Below are 21,034 nucleotides of genomic sequence, written 5' to 3'. Positions count from 1 at the left end.
GCATCTTCTGTGTAAAAACGTTGATGCCATTTTTTAGCTTGGTTGTCTTGACAGGATTGAGAGATAAGAGTTATTCATATATTCGAGATACCAGTCCCGTGTGGGCTTTCTAATTCGCAAAGGTTTTCTATTTTGTGAGTCGTGTTTTCACTTTCTTCATGATGTCTTTTGCATCACAAAGGTTTTTAATGTTGATGAAATCCAATCATCCATGTCTCGTTACGATGGCGGCTGCTTCAGCATTTTTTTCTAAGAAACTGTCGCCCAATCCACTATCATGAAGATGTGCTCCCGTGTGTTCTTCTGAAATGCATAGGTTTTTTTTTTTGTTTTATTGTAATTTTACATGAATAAATTTATGTTTTTATTCATGTATATAATTTTACATAAAATAGATTTATGTTTTTATTCGATTAAATCCACAATTAAATAGAGCGGCCAGGTAGATGTGATTCACAGAATCACATCTACCTGGCCGCTCTATTTAATTGTGGGTACCCTTGCTTCACATGTGAATCATGATCTGCAGCGCTGATTGCCACAGCCTTGCCCGGGACCTCAGTGCCAGGGCTGCTCCTGGGATGGCCGTGGTCGGCTCTGCCATCAGCAAGACGGTCAGTCCAGCATGGTCGTCCACAGCTGGTGGAAGGACAGTGGGAGTGAGAAAGCATCTCAGACTCGGCCGGGCTGGGGAGGCCCACCCAGCCTCTGCCACGGAAATTCCCTCTGGGACACGGATATTGTCACCTGCTGTCCACGCTGGGAATCCACAGCTATCCTCCGAACGCTCCAGCAGCCCGGCCACGCCAGCGCGTCCTCGTGGGCGGGGGGAGAACTCGCCCTCAGCTGTGCGTGGGCAGCCTTGGGGGATCTGCGGCTTGTCGCTTTTGGGAACACATCTGAGCATCTCCTGTTTTGGTTCACACACCTTGAGTGGAGGAGCCACACGGTCAATCCCCTTTTCCTGGGGGCCTCGTGGGCAGGGAAGTGTCTTCTCCAAGGTCTCACAGTGAGGTCAGGTAGAATCAGGGCTTAAAGCATCAGGGGTCGGACTCCAGGCCCACCGCCGCTGCCCCATCCAGAGCTGCTCACTTCAGTCACATTCCACGGAGTTTCAGAGCGTGAGGCGCTGAGGCGGGAGCTGTGGACGAGGGTCCCAGTTCCCTGGCGCAGGGCCGACCCTACAGGCCAGAAGGAGGGCACCAGGGAGGGAAGGCTCCGGTCTGGCTGCCCAGAGACAAGATCCTGCTGGGCACCAGGCCTCAGGCCCACACAGAGTAGGAAACATTTCAGAGGAAGGAGGGACCCGATGGAGGCCCCAGCAGTGTGTCAGGCCCTCTGAGGCCCCCTCTCCGCCAAGCGCTCCTCCCTGCCGACGCCCCCCTCCCTGTGTACCTACCACGCTGTTTCCAGGGGTCTGGGCTCCCTCCCCACTGTTCTGCCTCCCCTCCCTTCCCTCTCCCCCCATCTTACTCCCTGCCCTCCTTTTCTCTCTCTCTAGGTCCCCATATTTTGCCATCACCTTCACCCCACAGGCCACCTGGTCAACACATAGCATTGCAGCTGTCGGACATGCTGGTGGCTCACACGGAAGGAGTTTGATGGGCCTGTCTTTTACGTCACATCGGGACAGCGGCAGCATGCATGCTGTTTCCCAAAGCAGGACACTGGGCTGGGCAGGCCCTACCGTGGGGTGTCCTACGCACCACGGGCTGCTTGCCGGTGGCCTGACCTCTTCTCGCCAGATGCCAGAGGCGCACCGTCCCGAGCTGTGACCATCAAAAATGTCTCCAGATGGCTGGGCACAGTGGCTCACACCTGTAATCCTAGCACTTTGGGAGGCTGAGATGGGAGAATTGCTTATACCCCGGAGTTTAAGGCCCACCTGGGCAAAAAAGTGAGACCCAGTCTCTACTAAAAAAAAATTAAAATTAGCCAGGCATGGTGGCTCGCACCTTAGTTCCAGCTACTTGGGAGGCCGAGGTATGAGGATCACTTGTACCCAGGCGGTTGAGGCTGCCGTGAGCCATGTTCATGACATTGCACACTAGCCTGGGTGACAGAGTGAGACCCTGTCTCCAAAAAAAAAAAAAAAAAAAAAACCCTGCAGACATTGCCACATGTCCCCCGGAGGGCACAGAAGCGCAGCTGCCCATAGGTGAGGACCACCACCTTAAAGGTAAAAGAAAAGGGAAGGAGGCAGGAGGGAGGGAAGGAGGGAGGGAGGGAGGGAGAGAGGGAAGGAGAGAGGGAGGGAGGGAGGGAGGGAGGGAGGGAAGCCCAGACGCTGTGGTCAGCGGGTGCTGGAGCTCCGAGGCCAGCCCTGTGTGAGGTCGGACCAGACCCCTCCCATCCCCAGCCTCAGCTGATTCACCTGTATAATGGGGTCACCCTCCTTACCCCACAGTGCTATCCACAAAGGGCATCCCCAAAGCCTGCACCCAGTGGCACTCACGGTGCTGGCATTCATGACCTTCACATGGGGCACAGCTCGACCGGACCCCCTCCTTTCCCACCAGACCCCTGAAGCTGATTCACGGAGCTCCCGGCTCCCAGTCAGAAGGTCTGGGCAAAAGTGCAGTTTGGGGCTTTACCTGCATCTCCCCCGGGAACCCCCATGGAGTGTGGCTGCTTGTGAACGGCCAGCGGGTCGCAGCTCTCCCTCTTCGTGGCTGGGCCCGGTGCCCACAGAGGCTCAGGCCACAGTGGGGCGGGGGAGAGCCTCTGCAGTCCACACAGCTCCCACAGGGTCACGTGGCAGCCACCACCCTCTCCCTGGGGAGGGGCAGAGCCAAGCTCTTCCTGGCATACTAAAATAGACTCCTGCCACACTGTGTGCCAGAGACACACCTGTCTCCCAGGCTTCCGGGAAAGGGGCTCTAAAAAGGCACTTAAGGTGGGGGAGGGGTGGAGGTGGGGAGTATCTGCTGACCCTTCCCCATGGGTCAGGGGCAGCATGAGTGAGCTCATGACCCCCACAGCCCCGTGTGCTGGGAGTCACAGCCTGCACCAGGGCCCCCCAAAACTGGGAGCTTCAAACAACAGATACCCGATTCTCTTGCAGTTCTGGGGGCCAGAAGTGTGACATGAAGGTGCCAGCAGGGCCCTGCTCTCCACAGGGGTGTGAGGAGCCTCAGCCTGCCTCTTCCCGATGCTGGTGGCTCCAGGCGCCCCTTGGCATATGGCCACAGGGGCCCCATCTCTGCCTCTGCCTTCATGGGCCGTCTTCCCTGTATGTCTCTGCGTGCCCTTTTCTGTCTCTTATGAGAACACCAGTCTCTGCATTTAGGGTCTTCCCTCGCCCACAATGACCTCATCGCCATCTTTACCATAATCACTTACGGAAACACCCAAACAAGGTCACATTCTGAGCTTCCAGGTGGGCGTGACCACAAAAAGACGTGTCTCTATCTACAGGATGCTGGCTCCCAGGCTGTAAAACATGAATGCACTAAACCTCATGACCTTGCACAGCTGGTCTCCTTGCCCTGGCTCTAAGGTGGGAAAGAGATAAAGTCATTGTCTAGCCCAAGTCCACTGGCCTGGACTGAATTCGGTGTCCCCTCCCCAGACTCACATGCTGATACCTTAACCCCAGTGTGATGGGATTTGGAGGCGGGACCTTTGGAAGGAATTAGGTGGAGCCCTCACGATGGAATTAGTGCCCTTGTAAGAAGAGGCCAGAGGCTGCCTCGCTCTTTCTGCCACGTGAGGGTGCAGGGAGAAGGTGGCTGTCTGCAGCCCAGAAGAAGGCCCTGCCAGAGCCCGACTGAGCTGGCACCCTGATCTTGGACTTCCAGCCTCCAGAACTGAGAAAAATAAATATCTATTATTGAGAAGCCAGCAATCCTTGGGGCTTTGTCGAGCTGCCCCAGTCTGTGTCTTTCCCCGACTGGGCTGCCCACCCTACCACAGGCTGTGCCCATTCAGGGACCTGAGGCTGGGGCGGAGGCCCTGGAGGACCACATGTGGTGGGTGTGTCTAGGCACTAGGGCCAGGAAATGTTTCCTTTTGACATATTTAATTTGACACCAGAAGAAACCCTCTCAGTGCTATCTTTAAGGGAAACGGGATAAAAAGCAGAAATCCATACGCCCCCTCCCTCTGTCATTCACTGAAATCCCTGCACGAGCGAATCAGAGCCCTGCACCCCATCAGGGAAGGCATCGCACCTGCACACCCAGCACGGCAGCCTCAGCTCGTGAGGCCCCTGCACACCCGAAACATGGCCAACACCAGGCAGAACAGAGTTTTAGATTTTATTTGATTTTAATCGATTGTAATTTAAATAATCACATGTGGCCAGTAGCTACCACATTGGCTCGTGCAATTAGACCAAGACACGCCGTAAGACAGGTGTTTAAAGACGGCGTTGCTAAGATTGAGGGAGAAACCCAGGGCACAGAACTTGAAACCTTGACACCTCGCCCCAAAGCTGACCACACTGTGCTATCATCACGCCTGTGCTCACAGGACAAGGGTGTGCACAGGAGTCCCCTTCGGACACGCTTTTCAGCAACAGCCAGCGGGGCTGGGAGTGGAGACAGGTATGCTCTCTCTCTCTCTGTGGCTCTGGGGTCCTCAAGGCTGGCGTCAGGAAGTGTCAGAGCTGGAAGAGGCCCTGATGATCACTGGTCATCCCCTCCCCCGCCACCGCCGGCACTGTACACATGGGAACACGGGGGCAGCCTGGAAAGTCCTGTACCTAATCCAGAAAGGAGACCTCTTCCATGCTCGGAGACGCTGGGAAGCCGACCGCACCAGCCCAGGACATGGGCCGGGGAGGCAGCTGGAGCAGGGCTTCTGTGACTCAGCACTGCCTGGGATTTCCACGGAGACGGAGCCTCCAATCCCCCTCGCCTCCAGCCCGCTGTCCACCCCTAAGCATCCAGTTTATTCAGAAGGCAGCCCCCAAGAGAGGCCCTGGTGGTCTCAGCCTAGAGGGGGAGCACTCAAGTCTCAAAGGAGCTCAGCCAGCAGGTGCTGGGGGCTCCCAGGGCCAGGGATGGCGACACAGGGAGGCCAGGGTGGTGCTGGATGCCTGAGGCCCGGCTGCGTCTGTCCCGGTTTCGGGATGGCGGTGCTGGGAAACATCACACTGAGCTGAGGCCAGGGTCTTAAGGGCATGTTCTGTAACATTCGGGAGAAGGGCCTGTGTGGAGGTCAGCCTTCAGATCCTGCCTGGCCCCTCAGGGTCCTCCTGGCTCCAGTCCAGCAGCCACAGTGGCTGCGGCAGGGAGAGCAGATGCCGGTGCCGGGTTCCGATCGGGCCCTTCCACAGATTTTTAGTGTGTCAAATCATCTGAGCCCCTGAGACCCTGCGAGGTGGCGCCATGCTTGGCCCTGCCTTACTGGGACTTGAAGGAGGCAGTCTGGCCCGAGCCCAGGGTATGCTTGGTGGCACCCAGGGGAGCACAGAGGGACCCTGACCTGGCCTGAAAGGAGCAGGGGGCCTTCCTGGAGGAGGAGGCGTCAGAGCCCAGCTATGAGAGGGAGGAGGAATTAGCCAGGCCCAGGGAGGAGAGAGACAGTCTGGGTAGAGGGCAGTGCAGCAAGGACCGGAATACAAAATCAGTACCACTGGGCTGGTGTCAAGGTGGCCCCCAGGCCGAGCTCCCCGAAGGCTCCTGCGGAGGCTGTCCTTGCCTTGCCACGCTCCTGGGGCGGCCGCATTTCCGGGTCATGGCACCCTCACTCCAGTCTCTGCCTCTGTGGTCCCCCAGCCCCGTCTCTCTCTTAGAACAACTGTGATGGCATTCAGGGCCCGCTGAGACCATCCGGGATCATCTCCCCATCCCAGTATCCTGGTGTAATCCCATCTGCAAAGACCCTTTTTCCACACAAGGCAATATTCCCAGGTCACAGGGATCAGGACCTCACATGCTAGGGCGGGGCGCCGTTTCTCGGCTGACCACAGGCAGCTGCAACTTAACTGATACTATCTGTAAATAGTGAACGAAAAATGCACAGAAAACACCCGATTCCTTGTGATGTGCTCTACTATTTTCTACTCAATTCGCATTCTTACGTAACACAGGCTGCTGCGACCCACTACGCTGGTTTCCTGCCAGGGACTGGGTCGCCACATGCCAGGCAGAAAATTCTATGCCGACCTCTGCAGCTGCACCCTGTACCGGGGCAAGAACCTTGATGACTTTAGGAAAAGAGGGAGATGAGCTGTTTGTGCATGCAGAGGGCAGGTGGGACTGACAAGGGCCTGGGAGGACCCTCGACTCCTCCCTGACTCTCCCACATGCTCTCGGCCATCCTCTGCTGGCCCCGGCACAACAGCCTCCACCCCCAGCACAGCAGCCTCTACCCCCGGAACAGCAGCCTCCATCCTTGAGCACAGCAGCCTCCACCCCCAGCACAGCAGCCTCCATCCCCAGCTCAGCAGCCTCCACCCCCAGCACAGCAGCCTCCACCCCCAGCACAGCAGCCTCCACCCCCGGAACAGCAGCCTCCATCCCTGGCACAGCAGCCTCCATCCCTGAGCACAGCAGCCTCCACCCCCAGCACAGCAGCCTCTACCCCCGGAACAGCAGCCTCCATCCTTGAGCACAGCAGCCTCCATCCCCGGCACAGCAGCCTCTACCCCCGGAACAGCAGCCTCCACCCCCGGAACAGTAACCTCCACCCCTGGCACAGAAGCCTCCATCCCTAAGCATAGCAGCCTCCACCCCTGGCACATCAACCTCCATCCCCAAGCACAACTGTGCTGGCTGAACTCAGGCCTTGGGGTGCCTGGACATGTCTCTGTGCAGGTGGGGTGTGCTAGCAGGAGGGCTCAAGTGGCCTCCTGGTTGGAAAGGAAATGGCGTGCATGGTCCCACAAGGCTGCAATGGTCCCCCTGCTCACTCCTATTCACCCTCTCTCAGGCACACAATCCCTCACTCCCTGACAGCCCAGCGCTGCGGCTGCCACCCATCACGGTGGCATAGATGGGGTATGATTACTCACATCTTCATTTCTGAACACTGCTTAAAAGCTGAGAAATAATGAGCTCAGGGCCTGAAACGTGGGATAGGGGGAGAGACTGTCACTGAGAGCAAGGAAAACAGGGCTTTTTCAGGATCATAAAAACTGAGGTTTAGAGGGATCTGAGACCATCCAGTCCCAGGGGAAGGAAAGCCAGCCCCAGCCTCTCCTGAGCACTGGGCCCCAGCTCCCTCTGCGTGCTGGATGCCTCTGCCGGGATGGCCCCAGCACCATGCAATCAGAAGAAAGAATGCAGAACGCCTGCTCACCGCCCCCTCCCTCACCGCCACGCCCGCTCCCCAGCAATGCCGCATGTCACGAAGCAAGGCCCTCACCCCGCTGTCTTTCCCCAGGTGACTCAGTCCTGGGCCTGCAGCAGGCCCCAGCACTCCACAGCCCAGCCGCTGCACCTCTTAGAGCCTCAGTTTCCTCATCTGTAAATGGGGATGCCACGGACTGGGTTGCTGGGACACTAAATGAGATGATGCCAGTGAAAGTGCCTGGTCCCTACCCAGGCCCCTGGCAGGCACTCAGTAATTGGCCTCTTTGTTCCCCAGTTCCTGACTTGATGGATGTCCCGTGGCTGCTGTGACACAGTGCCACAGACGGTGGCTGAACCATAGGCATTCACTCTCCCCGGCTCTGGAGGCCAGAAGTCCCGGATCGGGAGTTGTGAGGACAAGGCAGGCTCTGGGGCTCTGGGCAGGACCTTCTTGGCCTCTTCCCACTTCTGCTGGTGGCTGGCAATCCTCACCAGCCTCAGCCTGCAGCAGCGTCACCCAGTCTCTGCCTCCGACGTCGCGTGGCCTCCTCCCTGCGTGTGTTCACATCACCTTCCCTCTTCTCCCTTCCCAAATTCAGCATGACCTCACCTGGACGAGCTCCACCTGCAGTGACTCTACTGCCAAATAAGGTCACGTGTGGAGGGGCCACGTCTTAGCTTAGTGGAAGTGCAATTCAACCCATAGAGCTGGCTTTCCCCTTTTTATCAAGGGGACCCACGGCCTTGGAGTCGTGGCACCAAGGGAACCGATGAAGGGAGCTATCTCCCCATCCCCTATGGGGCATCTCTTCTCCTGCCCCTCCTGCCTGCTGGTCCGTATCTGTCCCGGTAGAGACGGGAGGCCACGGCCCTCCCACCATGGCCCCTCCACTCCTTGCCAGACTAGCCTTCCAGTCCCCAGCACAGAGGGTCCTGTTTGGGGCTTACCAGGTCTCCCAGGTTGAGAGCAAACTCCTGGTTCCGGATCTGCAGCCCCCCAGCCTGGCTGGAGCGCCCGGGTCCTGCTCTCCTCGCCCCTCACTCCTCTGTGCTCTGCATACCCCAGGCTGCCCAGCTCCACTGGGGCCCATGCCCCGGCCCCGGCAGTATCTCTGCAGGACAATGGGCATTGTAAACGCCCCTTGGGACAGCGATTCCCAGAGCCCCCCAAGGTGTCAAGAGGGAGCTGGCCACCATGGAAACAACCCAGGCAGCCACCGGCTGGGCTAGCTAGGCAGTGTCCCCACCCATACCACAGTCCTGCGTGCCACTAACATCAGTGCACTTGCCCACAGGGGAAACACCTGTCAGGTGCCAGAGCAAGGCACATGGGGGTCTCGTCGTGCCTGGAGCTGGCAGACTGGGGGAGTGACAGTGAACAGCGAGGTGAGTGCCCTCCATGGCTGTGGGGACAGGACTTCTGCACCAAGCTGAAGAGGGGAGGGAGGTCAGGGGCTCCGAGGCCAGACGGAAACAAAGGCAAGCAGAGGATATGGAGGGGCCCCGAGGGACACCGCGAAGGCCGGGACAAAGCCCGCTGACTCCCTCCCAAGGTCTCAGGCAGCCCCACGGCAGGGTGAGCACAGACAGAGGTGTGGTGAGAAAACCCGCCAGGGAAGATACGAGGGGATGGTGCTTCGTCTCCCTGTTGCGAGGTGCCATTCCTCCACCACACTCTGCTTTCTGTCCCCACGGAGGCACTCGCCCAGGCTGGAAACCGGCCGCCTCCTGCTGCCCTTCCCTCTCCACGCTCACAGCCCCTCCACACACAGCTCGCCCCAGCCCAAGGAGAACGCACGCACGTGAGAACCAATAGCGATCCATCTCCCTGCCTGCAAAACGCAGGCCACGTGCCTCGTCCGCCTCCTGAATCAATAAAGACAAATAACCCGACAGAAAAATAAGCAAAGAAAGGGACAGGAAATTCGCAGAGACACAAATGGCCAGGAAATGCATGTAAATGCTCTCAGGCTCCACAGCGCCAGGAAGACAGGAAGTGCCCCGTTTTCCCACGGTCTGGCAAATATTTAAAAGACTGACAGTGTCTTGAGCTGGGCTCGAAGGGACCAGGGGCGAGGGGCTTGTGCCCTTTTGGGACAGGTACATATTGGGACAGCCATTGGGAGGGTGGCTTGGCGAAGGTGTTTCCATCCGCCAATTCCACTTCCGGGAATATCCCTCACGCGTCTATCTGCATGCGGGCGCAAAGACACACGTGTGGGAATTTTCACTTCTGCTAGGTGCACACAAGGTGTGCTAAAATCCGAAAGTGCCCGGGAGCCAGTGGGCCCTGTGTGCCTTCTGCCGGGCACAGAGGCACGGACCCAGCATCACCGAGGCAGGCCCTACCCCAAAATGCTCAGCCAAACCCAGACATGAAGAAACAGACCAGTCCTGATCGTGGGACACGCCACAAGGCCACAGGTCTGGACTCTTCAAGTGTGCCCGTGGCACGAAAGACGGACAGAAAAGGAAAAAGGGTAGGGAGAACATTCCAGAATAAAGGCAGCTAAGGACAAAGGCACACAATAACCAACTGCAATGTGTGATTCTGGGTTGGATCCTGGAGGAGGAAAGCTAAGCAAATCTCCACACTGGACTCCTGGGGGTGACGGGCGGCCAGGAGGGACACACTGCACAGGCAGCGTTTTCCTACCGCGAGGTGCCAACATATTGCTATGTCTGAATGTCTGCGTCCCCACATTTACAGGTCGAAGCCCTCACTGCCATCGTGAGGGTGTTAGGAGGTGAGGCCGTTGGGAGGTGATCAGTTCACGAGGTTGGGGGCTTCGTGAATGGGATTGGTGCCCTTACAAAAGGGACGGCAGAGAGCTCCCTCGCCCCTTCCATGCGTGAGGACGCAGTGAGATGTCATCGATGATCCAGGAAGCGGCCTCCCCAGACACCAGATCTGCTGGCCTTCATCTGGGACCTTCAGCCTCCTGGACTGTGAGAAATCAGTGTCTGCTGTTTCTAAGCCACCCCGGCTGTGATATCCCGTGAGAGCCGTCCCAGTGGATGGAGACAGATGCTCTCCAGGCGCACAGACGATGCGGGTTCCGAGGGCGGAAAGTCCTCCGCCCAGCGCCCCAGCACCCAGCCCAGAGGCCGGCAGCGTGGGCCAGGTGCCTCTCATGGCTGACCTGCTTCCTCATCTGCACATTGGGACAATAAGACCTCCCGCTCACAGGTGGTGAAGAGCCAACGTGGCCAGGAATGAAGGAAGCGGCTCACGGAAAGCGCTGTGGGGGGGGGCCTGGCGCCCGGTCCCTGCTCTGAGGTCACCTGCCACGGAGCTGCCGACAGGACCATTAAAAACACGGCGTGCATGTGCTCACCCACGTCCACAGCAGCAGAATCTCCACTAGCCAGGCGGTGGAGATGACTCTTGCGCCCACAGACACGTGAACAGACGAGCAAAACATGGTCTATACAGACAACCAAATATCACTCAGCCCTAAGAAGAAATGAAATCCCGACGCAGGCTACAGCATGGATGGCTCTTGAGGACAGCACGCTGAGTCCCAGAAGGGCAAATATCACAGGATGCCATGTAGACGGGGTCCCGGGAGTTGTCAAATTCATAGAGATGGAAGGTAGAAGGGTGGGTGGGTGCCAGGGGCTGGGGAGTGAGTGTGGAAGGGGACAAGGCTTCCCTCTGGGAAGACGAGCGGGTCCTGTGGATGGACGGGGCTGCTGGTCGCACAGCACCGTGGATGTCTTCAGCGCCACAGACCAGCACACTTAAGAATGGTCTAGATGGAAATTTAACGTACATATAGTACTTTTAAAGTACTCACACCTCACTGCCTAGGGCCCTGTCCTGCCGTGTGGCCTCGGTCCAGTCGCCATGTTCCAGAGCACACAGGGGGCCTCCCCACTCAGGCCTCAGGAAGCCAAGGCCGGTCACTTGCTGCTAAGGTCTGAATGTTTGTGTCCCCCCCAAATTCGTGTGCTGAAATCCTAACTCCCAAGGCGATATATGAGGAGCTGGGCCCTCGGGACGTGATGAGGTCATGAGGGTGGATCCCAAAGGGCTTGCTGTCCCCTTCCATGGGAGGACACAGTGAGAAGACCCCATCTTTGAGGAGGTGGCTCCCAGCAGAGCCCACTCTCATGCCTCGATCTGGGACTTCCAGCCTCCAGGACTGTGAGAGCCCAACGTCCGTCTTCACAAGCCGCCCAGGCCGTGGTATCTGTCATGGCAGCCAGGGTGACTCAGACACTGACCTGGGCACTGCTCAGCCCCTTAGTCCCCAGCAGGCACTGGGACCCCCACTCTGCCACAGGGGCTCACTGGCTCAGGGGATCCTGAGCTGGGCCAAACAGTCCCCACTCTGAGAGTCCCTGGTCAAGGAAGGCAGGCAGAAATGGCATGAACCCCGGACAAGTGACAAGTCCATGCCTCAAAGGGACAAGGACAGTGGAGGCCACAGAGGGCCCAGGGTGGGGGGGAGTGCCCACAGGGAGTGTGCACCATGGGGCAGGCCTCTGATGGATTTGGGTGAAGGGGCAGGGAGGGGGGCGTCCAACGAGGGGACCAGCCTGTGCAAAGACACCCAGCTGGGGAAAAGCATGGCCGTCATGGGAGCCCCTAAAAGCTCAACCTGGCCGGGCACAGGGTGTGGCGAGGAGGTGATGGAAGGTGCAGCTGGCGAGACACAGCCACATCACAGCCCACAGCCAAGCTGTGAATTCCCTCCCTGTGCACAGGGCTCACAGGCCAGCCTGACACGGTCCTGCCTTCAAAACACCCCCACCAAGTGTCAAATGGTGCAGCCACTGCGGAAAAGCAGGGTGGGCCCTCGAAAACTTGGACGAAGAACTGCCGTTGATCTGGCAGTCCCACGCCCACATTCACAGCAGACTTTGTCACATCGGCCAAGAAGCAGAAGCCACCCAGGTGTCCTTTGGCAAATGAATCCATAAATAAAAGGTGGCCTAGTGATTCTGTGGAATATTACTCAGCCTGAAAAAGGAAGGGAATTCTGACACAGACTATAATACGATGACGTGTGAAGATATTACACTGAGTGAAATCCCAATCACAGAAATAAAATTGTGCAGGAGTCCACTGATAGGAGGCTCCTAGAGTCATTGAATCCACAGGGACAGAAAGAATGGGGGTGCCAGGGGCTGGGTGAGGAGAAGGGGGAGTGTGTGTTTAATGGGGACACAGCCTCAGTTTAGGGAGATGAAAAAGGTTCTATGGATGGACGGTGATGATGGCTGCATCATCATTCAACCATGTGAATGGACTTAATGCCGCTGAATGATATACTTACAAATGGTTAAAATGGTAAATAAATAAAATTTAAAATTATGAAACAATCATATGGAACCAAAAAGGAGCTTATATAGCCAAGACAATCCTAAGCAAAAAGACCAAAGCTGGAGGCATCATGCTACCTGACTTCGAACTATACTACAAGGCTACAGTAACCAAACCAGCATTGTAGTGGTACAAAAACAGACACACAGACCAATGGAACAGAATAGAGATCTCAGAAATAAGACCACACATATACAACCATTTGATCTTCAATAAACTTCTCAAAAATAAGCAATGGGGAAAGGATTCCCTATCTAATAAATGGTGCTGGGGAAACTGGCTAGCCACATGCAAAACATTGGAACTGGACACCTTCCTTATACCTTATACAAAAATTAACTCAAGATGGATTAAAACTTAAATGTAAAGCCCAAAACTGTTAAAACCTTAGAAGAAAATCTAGATAATACCATTCAGGACAAAGGCATGGGCAAAGATTTCATGACAGAAACATCAAAAGCACTTGCAACAGAAGCAAAAATTGACAAATTGGACCTAAGTAAACTAAAGAGCTTCTGCACCACAGAAGAAACTATCATCAGAGGCTGGGCTGGTGGCTCATGCCTGTAATCCTAGCACTTTGGGAGGCCGAGGTGGGTGGATCACTTGAGGTCAGGAGTTCAAGATCAGCCTGGCCAACATGGAGAAACCCTGTCTCTACTAAAAGTACAAAAATTGGCTGGGTTTGATGGCAGGCACTTGTAATCCCAGCTCCTCGGGAGGCTGAGGCAGGAGAATTGCTTGACCCCAGGAGGTGGAGGTTGCAGTGAGCTGAGATAGAGCCATTGCACTCCAGCCTGGGTGACAAAAGCTAAACTCCATCTCAAAAAACAAACAAACAAACAAACCAAAGAAACTATCATCAGAGTGAACAGACAACCTATGGAACGGGAGAAAAATTTTGCAATCTATCCTTCTGATAAACGTCTGATATCCAGCATCTACAAGAAACTTAAATAAATTTAGCAAGAAAAAAACAACCCCATCAAAAAGTGGGCAAAAGATAGGAACAAAGACTTTTCAAAAGAAGACATTTACGCAGCCAACAAACATGAAAAAAGCTCATCATCACTGATCATTAGAGAAATGCAAGTCAAAACCACAATGAGATACCACCTCATAACAGTCAGAATGGCGATTATTAAAAAGTCAAGAAACAACAGATGCTGGTGAGGCTGTGGAGAAACAGGAACGCTTTTACACTGTCGGTGGGAATGTAAATTAGTTCCACCGTTGTGGAAGACAGTGCAGTGATTCTTCAAAGATCCCAAACCAGAAATACCATTTGACCCAGCAATCCCATTACTGGGTATATACCCAAAGGAATATAAATCATTCTATTATAAAGACACATGTATGTATATGTTTATTGGAGCACTGTTCACAATAGTAAAGGCATGAAATCAACCCAAATGCCCATCAATGATAGACTGGATAAAGAAAATATGGTACAAACACACCATGGAATACTATGCAGCCATAAAAAGGAATGAGATCATGTCCTTTGCAGGGACATGGATGGAGCTGGAAGCCATCGTCCTCAGCAAACAAACACAGGAACAGAAAACCAAACACTGGATGTTCTCACTCATAAGTGGGAGCTGAATAATGAGAACACGTGGACACGGGGAGGGGAACAACACACACCAGGGCCTGTCGGAGGGGTCAGGGAGAGAGAGCATCAGGATAAATAGCTAATGCATGTGGGGTTTACTGCCTAGGTGATGGATTAATAGGTGTAGCACCATGGCACACGGTTACCTATGTAACAAACCTGCACGTCCTGCACATGTATCCCAGAATTTAAAATTAAGAAAAAAAATACAAAACAAAATAAATACTCCCCATCTGGTAAAGGAAAGAGAGAATGTGGTCAGGCACACCACAGGGAGCCACGCAGGGGGATCCCACATGGCAGCTGAGGACTCAGCCGTGGCAGGGATTTCAGGCCAGGTGGGAACTTGGTGAAACGGTGTGGGAGGAGCACCACGCCGCACACCACATGGAGGCTTGGAAGCCTGGTGGGGTAAAGGCGGCAGTGGTGGGGCCTTGTCTGCAGGTGGGGCCACATGTGGCCTCTCTTTAACTAGCTGCCCCTTCAAAAAACGAACGTGCATTCTGTCTGCGGCACCATTACTCCCATGGCCGCTGCTACTGATGAAAGCGACGAGGATAAAATCAACCCCAGAGACTACACAAGAGGGCCATGACCCAGGGAGGTTGGGGGCTCCTGAAGGTCCCACGGAGGCCGGCAGAGAGCGGCACCCAGACACACGTGGAAGGAGGGAAAGGGCTGATGATGCTTAGGAAAGAGTGTGTTTCCCCCAGCTTCTGGGTCAGGGTGGGGTTCAAGGCAGGGAGGTGGCAGCCAAGAAGAGCTTTGAAGAGTTACAAGCTGAAACAATGCAGATGAGGCCTGGGGGGTGTGAACGGTGTTTTTCTAGAACTCTGTCCTCACTCAAATCCACGGCAAAGCCTGCAGCCATGGCTGGTTTCCAAGGCCACTGAACCTGACCTCAGGCTCAGGTGGGCCCTGCCTATGTCTCCAGCCCCAGCCTGCCCTTGCCTTAGCCTCACCTGTCTAGATATTCTCGCCATCCTGCACGTCATCCCCAGGTAGTGGGAGGGGCCCAGGAATGGGAACACACAGCCCTGAGCTCAAATCACAGCCTTGTCTCTTCCTGGCCATGTGACCTTGGCCATCCCCTTTCCCCAACCCTCAGAGCCCCAAGCATTGCTAGGAATTCTGGAATCACTCTAAAGAGATCACAAACATGGGAGTGCCTGGCCCAGAGCAAACAAAAGCTATAATCTTACGGCTTATAAGACCCACACATCCCGGCCCCAGACAGGACCTGCAGTCAGTTACAGCCCCTGTTCCTCCTCCGCACACCACGGCCACACCCACTTCCTTCACAGCTTTCCCTGCAGCCGGTTTCCATGCACCTGAAGCTCAGGCACCAGGGAACGGCCTTGCCAAACACATTTACCAACATCTGAATGATTCAACTTCCACAAAAGGAGAAGGGAGGTCGTGCTTCATACCAAGCATAGATGACACTTTTTAAATTTTTGTTTTGTAGGCATGGGGTCTTGCTATGTTGCCTGGGCTACTCACAAATTCCTGGCCTCAAGTGATCCTCCTGCCTTGGTAACCCAAAGTGCTGGGATTACAGGCATCAGCACATACATCCGCTCCTAATGCCAGCCAGTTACACTTGGTATTAGGAGTGGGTTTATGCGCAGGTCTGTCCCCAGGAGACCTATTTGTGAGGGCAATGGTGAGTTCTAAGTAAAAGGAGACTCTGCACCCAGGGCTACTTGCCACACTACGTAGGTGTGTTTATCCACCTACGTGGGGCCAGATACTCCACCTGCACTTTGAGTGGAGAGAGAATCCATGCACCCTGGGGCTCAGAGGATGGGGAGGGGCCTCCTGCTCCACGCAGGAGCCCACCAGAAAACCTAGCCACAGGTGCAGAGGGGAACAGGCTGCTTGGCCCTGTCATCCTGGGACCAGCAGAGCGCCAAGCCCAGCCCACCTCCCTCCAGCTGCAAGCCCAGCCTCTAGTGCCGCAGCTGTTCCAGGTGCCCTGAGTCAGGTGGTGCCATGGGAGACAGAGGGTTCTATTCCTGGCATAACTAACCCTCTTTCCCAGATCTGGGACAGCAAGGGCCGGGATGCTGCCGGGGTCTCCACACTGGCTCTAGCCCCTCCCAGAGTGTCTGGGTCTCGAAGGTTGTATGGCACTGCCCCCAACTGCTGTGGCTGCCTGCTCCTAGATGGTCTCTCCTGCTGCCCACACTGCCTGAGGGCAGAGACTCTGCCCCACCTCACCACCCCAACATTACCCCTGGGGCCAGCACCGAGGGCCCAATGCCCAGGGGGTGCACTGACAGAGTCCATTACGACGACTCTCCACCTTCAGGCACAGAGGGCATCCTAGTCACCTGGCTTCCCTGCCACCTCCCCGGCCCAGGAGCTAAAGAGCTACCAGCTTGAACATGATGCTGCCAAGCCTCCAAACAGGTGCCCCACCCCAGCCCTCCACTTAGAGTGGAATTATGACGAGGGCTGTGAGTGAGCTGCACGGGCTCGCTGGGGTCAGCTGCCGAGTGGCGCCTCGTGAGCGATGGCATCCCTGACATGTGGCTGTGGCCACCAGGTGGGCACAGAGGGGGAACCAGGGCTTCCAAATCAGCAGCCTCGTCCTGATGTCCCTCGCTCTCCCCTGCACGGTGGGACGAAGGGACCGCTTCCTGCAATTGTGTAGCTCTGATTGTCCCCTCTCTGGACCCTCCCCGAGGACAACACCATCCCTTTCTGATCAATGAGCCCTCAGTGAGGACATCAGCCTGGCCCGGCCCCCAAGGAACCTCAGGTCTGAAAAAGGTGGGAGGGCAAGAAGACAGCTCAGTGAACACGTGGGCAGGCACAGGGACGCGGCCTTGGCACCAGTTCCCTAAACACTCTCAGCCTGCCTCCCTCCCCGCTGCAGCCACCCCACCTTCCCATCTGCCAAGACCCTCCCCGATGCTGGACACACCGGCCCTTGTCCCTCTCCCCTCCCTTCATGGCTAAAAATCTTGAAAGGAGTGTCAATGTCAACAGTGTCCAAGCTGGGGCGGGAGGGGAGGGGAGGCAGGCTGGAGGGGGGGCTTCTGCAAACACGTCCCCTGGGGCCTGCCCAGCTCTATCGCAGCATCCCAGGCCAAGGCCCAAGCATCTACGTGTTGTGCCATCAGGGGTCTCTACCCAACCCTCTAAAGAAAGAGCCTCCCCCAGACACTGACTCCCAGGCCCCCAAGGCTGGGTTCCCTGCACTGTCGCCGGGCATCTACTACCAGCCAGGTGCTGTGGGAGGTACTGGAGGGCCGTGGAGCACGAAAGGCAGACAGCACTGGAGCCCTGCACCCTGCACCCTACCCAGGGCCTAAGGTCAGGGCATGGGTGAAGTTCCTCAAACACGCCCCCTCCCTCCCATCTCGGGGACCGTGCACCAGCTGTCCCTGCCGTCAGGTGCCTTCTCCCTCTGCTTTGTCTGGCTAACTCCTGCTTGGTGGGATGTCACCTCCTTCAGGAACCCTGCCAGGATTTCTCTCTCAGGCCAGGTTCACCTTCTCCCTGAGAAGTGCTTTCTCCGGTATGTTACCATCACTTGCTGCATGCCTTCTTCGGTGGCTGGGTGCTCCTGGGGGGAAGAACGGCCCCCAGTGCCTGGCCAGAGGAGCCACATGCTGCAGGGAACATACCACCTCTAGCCTCCCTGCCACGCCTGTAGCTACTGCATGCTGCACGTTAGAGGACGTGGCTGCCCGTGAGACCGGGGGTGGGGCCGGGCCTCTGCAGCAGGCCGGGGAGTCTTCTGTAGCGGGGTCCTTCCTGGTGTCAGCCTCCGCAGGGAGAGGCAGGTCCTCGCCGAGGGAACGGGCCCTTGGAGGGGAGGGCTCAGGTCTGGGGACAAACCACAGCCCCTCCCTGAAAGCTGCCTCTTGGGAGCTGTCCAAGTCAACACCAAGGAGGGGCTGGCTTTAGCCGGGAGGTCCCACCCTCCCAAATCCAGAGCAAAATCCCGTTGGGATCTCCTGCTGGGCCCCAGGGGTGCCTGGCCGAGCTGGGGGACGGGAAGGGATCAAAGCTCCAAGCAGAGCCTCAGCGGGGAAGCAGCCGCTGGTGCTGGGGCAGAAATTCCCAATAAAATCCCAGTTTCCAGCAAAATCTTCCAAGTTGTTAACCTCCTAGGAGGCTGTGGGTCATTCTAAGGAAGAAGAGAGAGTTTCTAAGTCGCTTCCAAAATCCGCAGCCACCCCTACGGCTCCCCAGTGACGGCGCTGCCCCTAGGTCCCAGGGCCGCCTCTGGGGGACCTGCTCCATTTGAAGGGCAAGGCGCAGAGGACAATCACAAATACACAGACAGCACATCAAACGACTCCCGTGCTGAGCTGAGAGAAGGCGCACGGAAAGCCTCACTGAAAACTGACCCACATTTAATGCAGATTATGGAGGGAGGGAGGGTGCCTCTCGGCTGAGCACAGGGTCTGGAAGGACACAAGGTGCCGGCCCAGCAGGTGATGTGGAGCGGGTTTCTCCGTGTCACTTTGCTTCTATGTCCCCACCTGTAAAATGGGGAGTCACAGCTCCCGACCCCCCACCCGGTGTCAAGAGGACCCACAGAGGGGCCGCTGCCAGCGCTCAGCCAGTGCCCCCCCATGCCATGCTGCTGTTCTCTATCAGCCGCTGGGCACCCCTTCCTCAAGAAGCATAAAAAGGCACCATCCGCAAAAGGGATGTTTTTTATCAGGCACAGAACTCACTGCGAAAGAACCCGCAGGGAGACTCACTCTGGGGAGGCGGTGACACTGGGTGGGTGTTCTGAGAGCCAGCGGGAAGCCCCCCTCCCATCTTGACCACCCATGTGACCTGGGGCGGGCCACACCTCCTGTCCTATCCAAGCACCCTCATCTGCAAACTGGGAGCAGTAACATCGACCCACTGGGATTTGTGGTGTCGGAGATCAACTGTGCAGCCTCGCTCCCATGCCCAGTGTTGCTAGGTGCTCTGTAAATGGCAGGTGTTGGTTTTTTATTTATTTTTGAGACAGAGCCTCACTCTTTTGCCCAGGCTGGACTGCAGTGGCGTGATCTCGGCTCACTGCAACCTCCGCCTCCCGGATTCAAGCAATTCTCCAGCCTCAGCCTCCCGAGTAGCTGGGATTACAGGCGTGTGCCACCACACCCAGCTAATGTATATATATTTTAGTAGAGGTGGGGTTTCTCCATGGTGGCCAGGCTGATCTTGAACTCCTGACCTCAGATGATCCACCCACCTTGGCCTCCCAAAGTGCTGGGATTATAGGCATGAGCCACAGCGCCCTGCCAGGCATTGATTTTTATTAGACAAATCAGTCACTCCCTTTGGGTCCCACTCTGGTCAGCGGCCGGGGGTTCCTGAGGTTGTCAGCACACCAGGATATATTTAGCTCTCTGCCGGAGCCCTGCTGGCTGCTGCATTCCAGCTGAGCACATGAAATCTCAGGCCAGCTCCTAATTTCTCATTGGCAACCAGGGATTGTGCTCCGGAGCAGAACTCCCTCTCTTTTATAACCGTATAAATTATCCCATTATCCCCAGAGTACACACTCGTGCACACACACACACACACACGAGAACTCCCTCTTTTATAACCGTAAATTATCCCATTATCCCCAGAACACACACTCGTGCACACACACACACACATACACACACGAGAACTCTGTCTTTTATAACCATAAACTAAATTATCCCATTATCCCCAGAACACACTCATGTACACACACACACATCCCATTACCCCAGAACACACACTCGTGTACACACACACACATATCCCATTATCCCCAGAACACACACTCGTACACACACAGACACACACACACACACAAGAACTCCCTCTCTTTTATAACCGTAGACTAAATTATCCCATTATCCCCAGAACACACACTCGTGCACACACACACACACACACACACACGAGAACTCCCTCTGTTTTATAACCATTGATTAAATTATCCCATCATCCCCAGAACACACACTCATGCACACACACACACACACACACACACGAGAGATCCCTCTCATAACCATAAATTATCGCATTACCCCCAGAATACACACTCGTGTACACACACACACACACACACACACACGAGAGATCCCTCTGTTTTATAACCGTAGACTAAATTATCCCATTATCCCCAGAACACATACTCGTGTACACACACACACACATCCCATTATCCCCAGAACACACACTCATACACACACACACACACACACACAACTCCCTCTCTTTTGTAACCATAGACTAAATTATCCCATTATCCCCAGAACACACCCTCGTGCACACACACACACACACACGAGAACTCTGTCTTTTATAACCGTAGACTAAATTATCCCATTATCCCCAGAATACATACTCGTGTACACACACACACGCACACACATCCCATTACCCCAGAACACACACTCGTGTACACACACACACATTCCATTATCCCCAGAACACACACTAGTACACACACACACATATTCCATTATCCCCAGAACACACACTCGTACACACACACACACACACACACACACAAGAACTCCCTCTCTTTTATAACCGTAGACTAAATTATCCCATTATCCCCAGAACACACACTCGTGCACACACACACACACACACACACACACACGAGAACTCACTCTGTTTTATAACCATAGACTAAATTATCCCATCATTCCCAGAACACACATTCGTGCACACACACAGACACACACACGAGAGATCCCTCTCTTTTATAACCGTAGACTAAATTATCCCATTATCCCCAGAACACACACTCATGTGCGTGCACACACACACACGAGAGAGATCCCTGTGCCTGTAACATGTCAATACCACTCACAGCCCTAGCTCAGCAGTGCAAGTCCA

At 55.6% G+C, this 21,034-nt stretch overlaps 1 protein-coding gene across 19 annotated transcripts in view; it reads right to left on the bottom strand.

Moving 5' to 3' along the window:
* Nucleotides 1-21,034, bottom strand: part of ABLIM2 (actin binding LIM protein family member 2) — a 189,127-nt gene that overhangs the window by 159,402 nt on the left and 8,691 nt on the right. For 5 of the 19 annotated variants that reach the window (XR_012516800.1, XR_012516801.1, XR_012516802.1 and 2 more), the window contains exon 1: nt 2,595-2,762. The exons of 2 other annotated variants lie outside the window; for them this stretch is intronic. Coding sequence is in view for 12 of the 17 variants with exons in the window: in XM_074395836.1 (XP_074251937.1) it covers nt 2,595-2,619 (25 nt within the window). In the remaining 5 variants the exon portion in view is untranslated. Of the gene's footprint in view, nt 1-2,594; nt 2,768-21,034 lie in introns of those variants that run through there. 12 more of the 19 variants (XR_012516803.1, XM_074395837.1, XM_074395842.1 and 9 more) reach the window with 5 other exon arrangements.

Source organism: Saimiri boliviensis, chromosome 3 (assembly GCF_048565385.1).
Source record: "Saimiri boliviensis isolate mSaiBol1 chromosome 3, mSaiBol1.pri, whole genome shotgun sequence".
NCBI lineage: Eukaryota > Metazoa > Chordata > Mammalia > Primates > Cebidae > Saimiri > Saimiri boliviensis.
The sequence above is the reverse complement of the archived record's forward strand: the minus strand, read 5'-3'. Positions and strand labels throughout refer to the sequence as shown.